This window comes from Embiotoca jacksoni, unplaced genomic scaffold (assembly GCF_022577435.1).
Source record: "Embiotoca jacksoni isolate LCO1_2020_lvr unplaced genomic scaffold, fEmbJac1.0.p SCAF_64, whole genome shotgun sequence".
Classification (NCBI taxonomy): domain Eukaryota; kingdom Metazoa; phylum Chordata; class Actinopteri; family Embiotocidae; genus Embiotoca; species Embiotoca jacksoni.
Genome location: NW_027185419.1, coordinates 769,680 through 780,656, shown reverse-complemented (window position 1 = coordinate 780,656; position 10,977 = coordinate 769,680). Strand labels below are relative to the sequence as shown.

General features: G+C 40.1%; 1 protein-coding gene across 1 annotated transcript; it reads left to right on the top strand.

Moving 5' to 3' along the window:
• The first annotated feature begins 566 nt into the window (after positions 1-566).
• LOC138213880 (uncharacterized) lies at positions 567-7,951 on the top strand. Its single transcript, XM_069175197.1, has 8 exons — positions 567-751; positions 1,259-1,364; positions 3,726-3,852; positions 3,992-4,052; positions 4,160-4,220; positions 4,682-4,759; positions 6,162-6,236; positions 6,380-7,951. Exons 3-8 carry the CDS (start codon positions 3,731-3,733, stop codon positions 6,679-6,681), a joined length of 699 nt encoding a protein of 232 aa, XP_069031298.1. The 5' UTR covers positions 567-751; positions 1,259-1,364; positions 3,726-3,730; the 3' UTR covers positions 6,682-7,951.
• Positions 7,952-10,977: the final 3,026 nt, after the last annotated feature.

The following is a 10,977-nucleotide window of genomic DNA, read 5'->3' as shown; positions in this document are numbered from 1 at the left end:
TGAAAAACACGTAAACGCCAACATATAGTTGGTAAAGTGAAAATAATTTAAAATTTTCCCTCAAGACACCGAAACTGTGTCAGAATCAGCTGCCGAGAAGAACATCTGCACAGGAAACTGAATCTGTCCACGTGACCACGTATTACAGGTTAAACAGCGAAAAATATTATTTTTAACTGCAGCGTTGGAGCGCGGTCGTCGTTGTTATCTTCCTCTCGCAGCTCTCGGCCGGCTGCGCCCCGCTAGTCAAGCGGAGAGCGTCGGTTGCAGCGTTCGGGTGGAGCCGCTGATAAATGTTCCAGTTTCAGTTTGATTCGGGCTTCAATAAGCTTATCGGTCGCAGCTGCTTGCAGTCAAAAAGGACTTCCATAAAAAAAAAAACTATAAAACACTGCCGGCCTCTGTGTTTGGGTTTTTCACAGGAGAATACGTCGTTCAGGGCGACGCCACCGAGTTTTAACGGCATGTCGGTGCCAAAAAAAAATCTAATTTATAACTTTTTTTTGGAGAAACAGAAAAAAAGGATCCGAACCACGTCTTTAATGCTATAAAAAAAAAAAAAGCTGCGTTATTTATAATACAGAATATAAAGTGTTCAGTATATGCTGATGATTAAATATTCTTAATCTTACCTGACGGTGGCGTTATTGGCATAGTCGTTGAATCTGGAACGTCATGTTGTCACTTAATTAAGGAAATAGTGTTTATATAACCTGGATGTCACACGTCAGCCAAAGTTTGTTTTTGAAAGGTAATTAAAGGCTGATTTATTTATATTAATATTGATTATTTTGCCATTAACAGTATTTTTTTAGCCGTCTGCTAACTAGCTAGTATCACTTCTATGTGTCTTTCTTGTTTTGTTTATGTTTGTTGATTAACACAGACTTTTCCAGAGAACCCTGAATTGTCTGATGATAAACTAAGTCTTTTTCTTTGACTAGCATTATGAGGCTAATCTGTCCCGATGCTAATTTGTTGTGGAGAAAAACGACCAAGTTCAAGACCTGTTTGCTCTCGTCAACAGAAACGAAGCTTAATGTTGACCAGATTAAATCAAACTTGATGCAAAATGTAAATCCAACAAGCTGTGAAGTCATGCTACCTTTTTCCCTTTGTTTACAGGCTTTGTGCTAAGCTAAGCTAAACATATCCTTATCTCTGATGTGGCTCATATCCGTGTTGAGGGCGGTGTCTCAAGTCCAACAAGGTATTTTTTTACAGTGTATAAACAGCGGGTGTGTTTGTCTTTAACCAGCTCCAACAGCAAAACAGCTCAGTGTTTGTTCAGCTTGTCAATGAGTGAAAAGACAAAGCAGGAAAAAGTCAAACTCAACCTGAAACCCAAAGACGTCCACATGCAGGTACGTCTTCTGTTTTAACTTAAGTAACCCGTTAAATTAAAGATCTGAGATGTTTCCTGTTCAATCTGATGTTTGGTTCAAATCTAAACTCAAAGTGTTTTGGCAGTCAGAGGTTCAGTCTTCTTAAACTTATTATTATTTTAACAGGACCTCTGTCAGACAGAAATAAAGGGCCTTTATACAAATAAAATGTTTATTGCAAACTTACATCCAATCAAACCAGAAATTCTTTTGGATTCGATTAGTCCAAAACATTCAGAAAATCATGTCAATAAATATTGTTTTTATTCAACAGCAGATATTATAAACTGTCCACCGAGTTTCATATCTGATTCTATCAGCATGTTGACGTACATGTTTGATCCGGTCAACATACGAACTGAAACAGTTCCGTGTTGTGTTTCTGTTGATGTGTAATGTTTAATATCACATTTAAATGAGCAGTTAGATTTTCATTTAATCACCCATGTTAATATTTTAAGTACAAATCAAGTCATGTCGGTGTTTTTTTATATGCATTTTTCATGAATGTTTAAAAATATAAAACGACGGTGTAACGTGGTTTTAGTTTTTTGTGGAAAGTCTCGCTGTTCTGTGAAGAGTAACTCAACTAAATCACTTTGTTATCGGATCAATAAAATGTTATTAATGTTTTATTAAAGTATTAATGTTCACACCAGAAAAAACACCAACGGATTACGAGACAATTTTCTTTACTGGTTACGGAAACTTCTTGTTTTTTTTGTCTACTGTGATGATGATCGTTGTTTTTGGGTTCACATCTTAAAAGTCATTTTGTCTCTGAGTTTTTGTGTGTTTCTTTATAGACATATTTTGCCTCTTTGTTTTGAGTCTTTGTAGTTGTGTTAAGTTTCTTTGTCATCATTTGGTGTCTCTCTTAAGTTGTTTGACTAACTTTGCAATAACAGATGTTACAAACGGATGCTCGATCCCACGGGCCCCTTCGGTCTTTGTCTGATGGCCCCGATAATCCATTTATCCATCCGTCCACAGTCCAACATCTGTCTAGTGTTTGATAAACAAAAAAATGTTTAAATGGGTTTTTAAGGGGGACTTTTTTTGGTCTCTGATCAGTTATTAGAAACAGGAAGTTACTCGTCTAAAATAAGAAACAATCCATCACACAACGCCTACAAAAATGTCTTACTAATGTTTACCACTGAGTTAATCAGTGAGTGAACATTAGAGATTGATGGATTTTGTTCCGTTCAGACATCTTTCCTTCTAAATACTTCGTAGTTTGTGTGCTTTATCTGGAAAAAATGCTTCATGATTTCAGTCATCCGGTTTTTCTTTTTCTTCCATGAGATATTACCGGTAGACCATAACAGACTCCGAACTTTGACCTCGCTCAGATTATCAAACAAAGTTAATGATCAAACAAAACTTGGGGCCTAATTTAACTGCGTCTGCAGATTTCTGTTTAAAGTCCTGCGGGCTTTGGGTCTTTCTCTGTAAACTAAACTGAAAAACTTCTGTGAAGCTTGTTTGAATTCCTGCCTGGAAGCTTTTTGTATGTTGACCGAAACAAAACAGCCCGCGGCACTTTTTTTCATTTACTTTCCGGAGTTCGTGTCCTCTGGGAATCGAATCTGTTGACATCCGCGCAAACACCTGGTGGGCAAATTACATATTTTGTTAATTTTCGAAGTGGGAAGAAGTAAATACAACTCAAACGGACAATAATGAGCCTAGAAAGTCCTCCGTCAAGTCTTCGAGTTTTTCCAAGGGAGGTCCGGGCGTTTGGATTTAACCAGTATGTACCAAGTTTCCTCGTGTTAAACTGACATCCACGTGGAAGCTCGTACTCACGATGGCCGAACAGAACGTCACACAAAAGACATTTTCACCAAAACTAGAGACTTTCGGGGGGAGTTCGAAGTAGAGCCAGTTGAGATGTCTCCTGAGTGTCTTCCATTGGACGTTTTCCAGGTTTATCCAACTGGTCTTCCGACCCAGAACACGCTGCAGGGATTTTATATCTCATCTGGCCGGGGAACGCCTCGCGAGTCTCAAACAATCCTCTGAAAGTCAATGTCTTCACAAACCACCGACGTCCTCACAAACTAGAGACGTCCTCACAAACCACCGACATCCTCACAAACTAGAGACGTCCTCACAAACCAGCGACGTCCTCACAAACCAGAGATGTCCTCACAAACTAGAGATGTCCTCATAAACCAGGGACGTCCTCACAAACCAGCAACGTCCTCACAAACTAGAGATGTCCTCACAAACCAAACTCGGTTGGAATTTGGCCTGTGAATTGTGAAGTAAATTAACTTCCTGTTTTCTCCAAGCACCTCGACACCTTTAACGTTTTCCTTCCTCGTCTCTCAGGGATAATGGCGGCAGTCGGAGCCGAGGTCACCGGGTCGTGGTTCCCGTCATCGGGGGTCGTCATGTTCTTCATCCTCGTCCTCCTCCTCTCCATCTTCCTCACGGCTCTCTGCGGCGACTGCTACAAGTCAGAATATTTTTTTAAAAACTGTAATTTGATATCGTCGAGAGCTTTTAAATCCATTTTGAAATTGCAGTTTTACTCCTTCGGATGTTATTTACTGATTAAATAAAGATTAAATATTATGAATATGTTTGTTTTCCAGACATTCGTTCAAGCTGGACGAAAGGCCGATGAGCAAAAACTCTTCAATCCTCATCAAAGTGGTAAGAGACGGTGAAACTCACCGCGGAGCTTTTATCTCAGGAAAACTTTAAATCTGAAACCTCCGAGAGGACGAGAAACGTCTTTGAGTTGTCGTGTTGATCGGCAGGTGAAGCTGGAAGAAGTGAGAGAAAACCCGACGATCAACGAGATCCAGAATGACGAAAAAGGTGAGCGGACTTTTGAACGCGAAATATTAAAAAAATATGGACGATAGCAAAAAATAATAATAATTGAAGAAATATGAAGACTTAAATGACATTTTTGATACGAAACAGGTTTTTTTTCAGTAATTTAATTAGTTTTTAGAACTTTTAAGCTAAATTCACTTTTATTTAATTTTTTATAGCATCAAATGATGTCATTTCAAGGCACTTTTACATAGTCAGGAAGAACTGTGTTTTAACAGGAAGAGACAAAAATAATTTTTATTTGAGGAAAACTTTTCCTGTTTAAACACAAGACAGGTGAAATGATAATAATCAAAATTTATTAAACACTTAAAAACAGTCGCAAAGTGCTCTCGGCCCTTTAAAGACAAAGATCATTGGTAGTTCTTTAAAAATCAAGTTTCATGGACTCATGTTTGAACGGTTTCTTTGTCGACCTTTTCCTATCTTTGTTTTTTCAGAGTTTCATCCTCATAAAGAAAACCCTGCAACGCTCACTCCCTCGACGAACCACTTGGAGGCGCCACAGACCCAGCGAGGTCAGTTCACTTCAGTTTGTTGTATTTATTTCAACAGGTGATAAAAAAAAAAAAACGGCTTAATCTTAACAGGAATAAAAAGATCATTCATGGGAGAGTAGAAGTAATCACAATCTGAACCCGACGCCGTGAAGAAATTTGGAGATTTTAGATTTTTAAGATTTTGGGTTTTTTTGTATTTGTTGAGAAAAAGGCAGCACAAATTCATTTTTGTGTCAAATTTTACATAAGTAGGTAACAAAGTGAAATTTACATTTACATTGGAAGTAACAGAAGTGCTGAAACAGGATACATAAACACAAAGATAAGTAACACACAACAATAAACACGACATAAAGTAGTCAAAGCTGGGAAGTCAGAAAAGATAAGTTTTGAGACGTTTTTTTGAAGCTGCTAACGGACTCGGATGATCTAACGGAAGGACGATGAAAAAACACAATCGAGAATATTCAAAGTGTTTATGGTGCGACTGAAAACATCGGTCGGATAATCTGGAGGTAAAATGGGGCTGCAAACGTTTTGGAGGCGTGTCAACCAACATATTTGGCTCCTACTTGAACGATTGTCCAACCACGATGTCGATTTATTTCAATGCGTCTCTGATTCTTTAATTTTGTGTGCAAATGAAAACATTTAATGTGTTTAATGAGAATTAAAACTGCAACAATGCAAAATTATCATGAGGTTTACTTATTCAAATAAAACTTTCTAGATTATGTTTGTGGGTGAACCCTTTTTTATTTGGGTGCAATATAAAGTGGCAACAGACAACTTTGAGTCTACGTCGATTATTTCCTGTAATTGATTTCTTCAGTTCATCCTGAGTACGATGACGTCTGAGTGACACGTAATGTGTGTTTCTTTGTGTGGACAAGTTTTTTGTAAAAAAAACATTGCTGTGAGGAAAACGCTGGTTTGTGAGGACGTCTCTGGTTTGTGAGGACGTCTCTGGTTTTTGAGGACGTCTCTGGTTTGTGAGGACGTCTCTGGTTTGTGAGGACGTCTCTGGTTTGTGAGGACGTCTCTGGTTTTTGAGGACGTCTCTGGTTTGTGAGGACGTCTCTGGTTTGTGAGGACATTATCATTCAGAGGGTTGTTTAGGAGTTCAGACTTGGTTTCCGGGTTCAGGTGGAGGTTCAGAGTTCGAGGCTTGGGAAAGTGTCGTGTCAGCAGAGGTCCTCACAGAGACAGAGACGAGCAGTTTTGGGAAGTGTTGACATTTGTGCAAAGTTTCCCAAATACATAAAATATTTTGTGTGATTGATTTCTTGTGTTTTTTTGTGAGTGATCCAACATTTTATATTTAAACAAAAACTATTGATTAAAACCAAATGGTGAAGAATAAAGGGGAACAAATTCGATAACTGCATTTCCCAGTTTTGCCTGTTTTTTGTGTTTTCAGAGTCGCATCCTGAAGAGGAGGCCTCCGTCCCGTACACTCCCTGGAGGAGCCACCTGGCGGCGCCACAGAACGGAGGTTTTACTTTTATACGAATTAAACTGTTTGTTTCTGCACTAAATGTGATTAAAGCAGAAAAATTTGACCATTTGGAGAAAGAAAATGAAAAAGAAGTCATGAAGCGATGATTACGTCTTCAATGTTGTTCTGTCTGTTCACAGATCTGAATTCTTCCTCCCCCCCTGACTCCAACCACATTTACCAAACAGTCAGAGAAGGTCGGGACAGTGGCGGCGATGCGCCGTGGGCCAATCACAAGCCGGCGCCGCAGCGCAGTGGCGATGCTTGTCCTGCGGAGGCGGCGGCGGCGGATTTGAGAGATCGCGACAGAAATTCAATTTACGCTCAAGTCAGCAAGAAACTGAGCACGAACACCTCACCTGTTCGTACACCTGAGGAGGCGCCGGTGGAGGAGGAGTCTTCGCCTCCGCTGCCCGAGAGGAGGACGCAGCTGGAGGGATGAAAGGACGGACGACAAGAGATGAAGGACGAAGGACGAGGGACGGCAGCTATGAGATGAAGGACTGATGAAAAAAAACTTAAAAAACGTTTTAGAAGGATGAAAAACTAAAGACTAATGATGAAGGACGAGCGAGAAAAATACAAAACTAAGGGCGAAAAAAGGAGAAATGTAATTGATTGACAGACGAAGGATGAAGTACGAAACATTCGTTCCCCAACCCGACGGAGGAGGACGGATAAGGCACGAAAAACACGACAAACCCCTCCGCTAACCAGTAAAGTTACAGTTACCGTAGAGATATTGAACCACCTGTGACCTTGACCTTTGACCTTTGAAGTCTTTAACAGTTCAATGCTGAACCAACGTGAGCATATGTGACAAATTTGAAGAAATTCCCTCAAGCCATTCCTGAGAAAGTTTTACGAGCAAGCGTTAATGTGAGGTTACAGTGACCTTTGACCTTTAAACACCAAAATCTTAGCTGGTCATCGTTTTGAACGAAAGTGAATGTTTTTTTGCCAAATTTGAACAAATCCCCCTCGAGGCGTTCTTCATATCTGATGGTTCGTGAGAACAGGGACGGGCAGATGAGGGTCATGTGAGGTCACGGTGGCTTTTGAAGTTTGACCTTTGACCACCAAACTCTAATCATTTCATCCTCGAGGCCCGAGTGAATGATTTGTGCCACTTTTGAAGAAATTCCATCCAGGAGTTCCTGAGAATATCGTGTTCATTTAAGTGTGGAATTTGGGGGTGGAAGTGACCTTGACCTTTGACCTTTGCCCCCCAAAATCTAACCAGTTCACTGTGGATACCAAGACAATCTTTCTGCCAAGTTTGAACCAATTCCCTCGAGGTGTTCTCGAGATATCGCGAGAACGAGGAAGAGCCGACGGACAACCTGAAAACAGAAATGCTCCAGCGACGAGCCTCAAAAATAAAAAAAACAACAAAGAGAAACGAGAAAACAACAAAGAGAAACGAGAAAACAACAAAAAACGATGAAGGACGACGTTTCGCCCGCCGTTCAACGCTCATCGCTATTAAATCATCCTGCAGACTTTAGATTAATTTCCGTCCTCTCATTTCAGATAAAAACCGAATCTTGTCGCAGACAGATATTTATCATTTTATTTCATGTTGTGTTTGAATGTCACTGAAACACTGAAGCTAAAAATCAACAAACACACGATGAAGTGAACTTTATTTGGTTTAATGTACATAAACATGTTTATAATAAAAAATAAAGCATACTGTATGTTGCACCGTCCTCAGTTTTCACCTTCATCATTTCATCATTTCATCCTGAGTACGATGACGTCTGAATGACACAATGTGTGTGTCTTTGTGAGGACGTCTCTGGTTTGTGAGGACGTCTCTGGTTTGGGGGGACACTAACTTTCAGAGGGTTGTTTGAGAGTTCAGACTTGGTTTCCGGGTTCAGGCGGAGGTTCAGGGTTTGGAAATGTGTCGTGTCAGCAGAGGTCCTCACAGAGACAGAGAGACGAGCAGTTTTGGAAGTGTTGACATTCGTGCAAAGTGGGAACTTTGCAGAAAATTAGGGAAATCTTAAGGAAGTTTTTTAGGAGTAGAGATATTGGGGATGGGGGGGGGGGGGACATTGTTGGACATCGTTGGACAGCCTGTCTGGTTTCAAACTTTTTGGACAGATCAGAAGTCAGGTTTAGGTTCAGGGTTCACGATGCGGGAATGTATTGAATCAGTGACAGTACTCACAAAGACAGAAAGACAAACGTGTGTGTGTGTGTGTGTGTGTGTGTGTGTGTGTGTGTGTGTGTGTGTGTGTGTGTGTGTTAGCAGCGTCCTGCTGCTGTGAGTCAGAGTTCAGGAGAAGAATTCAGTCGATGACTAAAACGCTGTGAAACTTGTGAACAGTCACGTTCACCACGTCGATCAGCTGCCTGTTCAAGCCGTCAAGAACTTTAAAAATGAACAAATAAATGACAACACATCAAATGTCTTTTTGTTAGATGTGTTGGTAAAATTTTAAAACGGGTCATATAATGTATTATTTGAATTATAATGGCCATTTATTTATGATTAAAATAACGTATCTGCATAATAATATTTATTACTTAAGGAAAATTAACACCACAAAAAAAGTACTTTGTAAGTGTTATCAACAAAAATGTTAAGCAGTAACTGCATCTAAATAATACATGTAGTGGAGTCAGAGTATTAAAGTAAAAAGTACTTTGTTCAAGTAAAATCCAAATACTTAAAACTGAAGTACGAGTACATGTTGGGAGTTCTTCAAATATGAAATGAATGTACCGATAATATATTAATTTACAAGTTAAATGATCTTTTTATTTTGTACTCAAGTGGTCTTCATACTTCTTGGACTGCCAGTTATTTAGGCTATTTGTTGTTGTTGTTGTTGTTGTTGAGAGTAAATAGTGTAAATACGTGTCGTCGTGCGATCCGAGTAAAAAGTAGGTCAAAGGACGGCGCACGCGACAGACAGTAACGCGGACTGAGTGTTTAAAAGCAGGACGTCAGTGAAGGCACGTACAGAGAAACGGCAGCTCCAGTGTGCTACGTGCAGCTCTGCACACACGCACGCGCGCACGGACACGCGCACACACACACACACACACACACACACACACACACACACACACACACACACACACATTATGTAATGAGGGGCTGTTCTCCGCCCACAGGCTGCTCTTTGTTATCACCGCCGCTGCACTCAGGACAGCGTAACACTACAGTACTACTGCAGTACTACTGCAGTACTCTATGTAGTACTGAGTACTGGAGCTGCAGAAACACGACGACAAACCTGCGCGTGACGGTAACAGTCGTGATCTCTTGCGTTTACAGTTACGGGCCAACTGCGCAGCCGCAGTAAGCGCCCGTGTCTTTATTCTTCCACAGGTCCAGGAAAAAAAAACTGCAGACTACTGCATATTTATCATAACAAATACTACATCATATAATAATACTACACACACGTTTTTATAACCAGTTAAGAGACCTTTTAAAAACGCAGCCAGTAAAAGTGAGACTCTTTCAGTTCAGTGCAGAAAAGTCCGTAAACAACTCGGCCTCAGTGGGGTGTGTTCCCGCACGAAGGAGCTCCACCAATCACAGGTCAGCTCCTCCCCACGTGGCTCTCTTGTTTACTACGGAGCAGAAAAAGGCACGGCGGGGGCTGCTGGGAAAACCCGGAACGGCTCGGGTTGATGAGGTAATCAGGAGCCTCCAAATCGGAGCATATTAAAACATGTTGGTTTTGTTACATTAAATAAATTAAATACTTTTGGGGGAAAAATAAGATTTATGGACTAATAATTAGCTGTACTTTAGCACACTTTCGGGTATTTATCAATATTTTTTGCATCTGCAGTTTATTTCCATGTAAAACAAGTTGCTCTTGAAAAATCTGAAAGTCTGCATCAAACAAAAGGAGCTAAAATATGCTATATGAGAAGTTTATAATTGCTCCTGTTGTTTTTGTAATTATAAAAAAAATACCTTCCAAACCTCTTTTTAAATTATAGCTGAGTGTGCACATTAAAACATGAACTCTTATAACTGATATGAGCCAGGAAAAGAGTTTTATTATTCATATTTTGATGTAAAACAAACAAAAAATAAACATGCAAATCAATAAATTCAATATTTTTTAGTATTTAGTTAATTCAATAAACTTTGTAAAATGTCCAACATTTTCCTGAAAATAGGTGATTAAATAAGTTTCATAAAAATCAGGTGGACGCTTGGTGACAAATACGCAAAGTCAGCAGCTTTTCTTTCTGCTCAACCCGACCAGGATGTTCCTGAACATGACAGAAGAAAAAGCTCCTTGAGAAACTCCCGACCCAGCTGAGCATGCTCAGTGACTGGAATGGAACACACCTGTGAACAGGTGATTGTGGGTTCGGCTGCGTCTCATGAGGAACTCCTTCACGTCTGCAGCTTGTTTTTATTTCAGCTCTGAACTCTGAGGCTGAAAACGTGTTTTTGCTGAACGACGTCCAGACAGGTGAGAACAAAACCAAAAACAGCAGATTGAGCGTTTTATGAATGAGTCTCTTTGTTTTCATGTTTTTGCTTCTGCTGCTGTCGACTTCATCGTTTTTTTGTTGTTGTTTTTTTGTACCTTCGAGCTTCAGATTCTGTCGATTTTAAAGTCTCCATTCATTCGTGCAAAATGTCAATCAATCCTCTCTGGGGCCCGTTTACGTTAAAACCTTTCGTCCTCTCTGGGGCCCGTTTACGTTAAAACCTTTCGTCCTCTCTGTCAGTCTCTCTTCTCTTTTT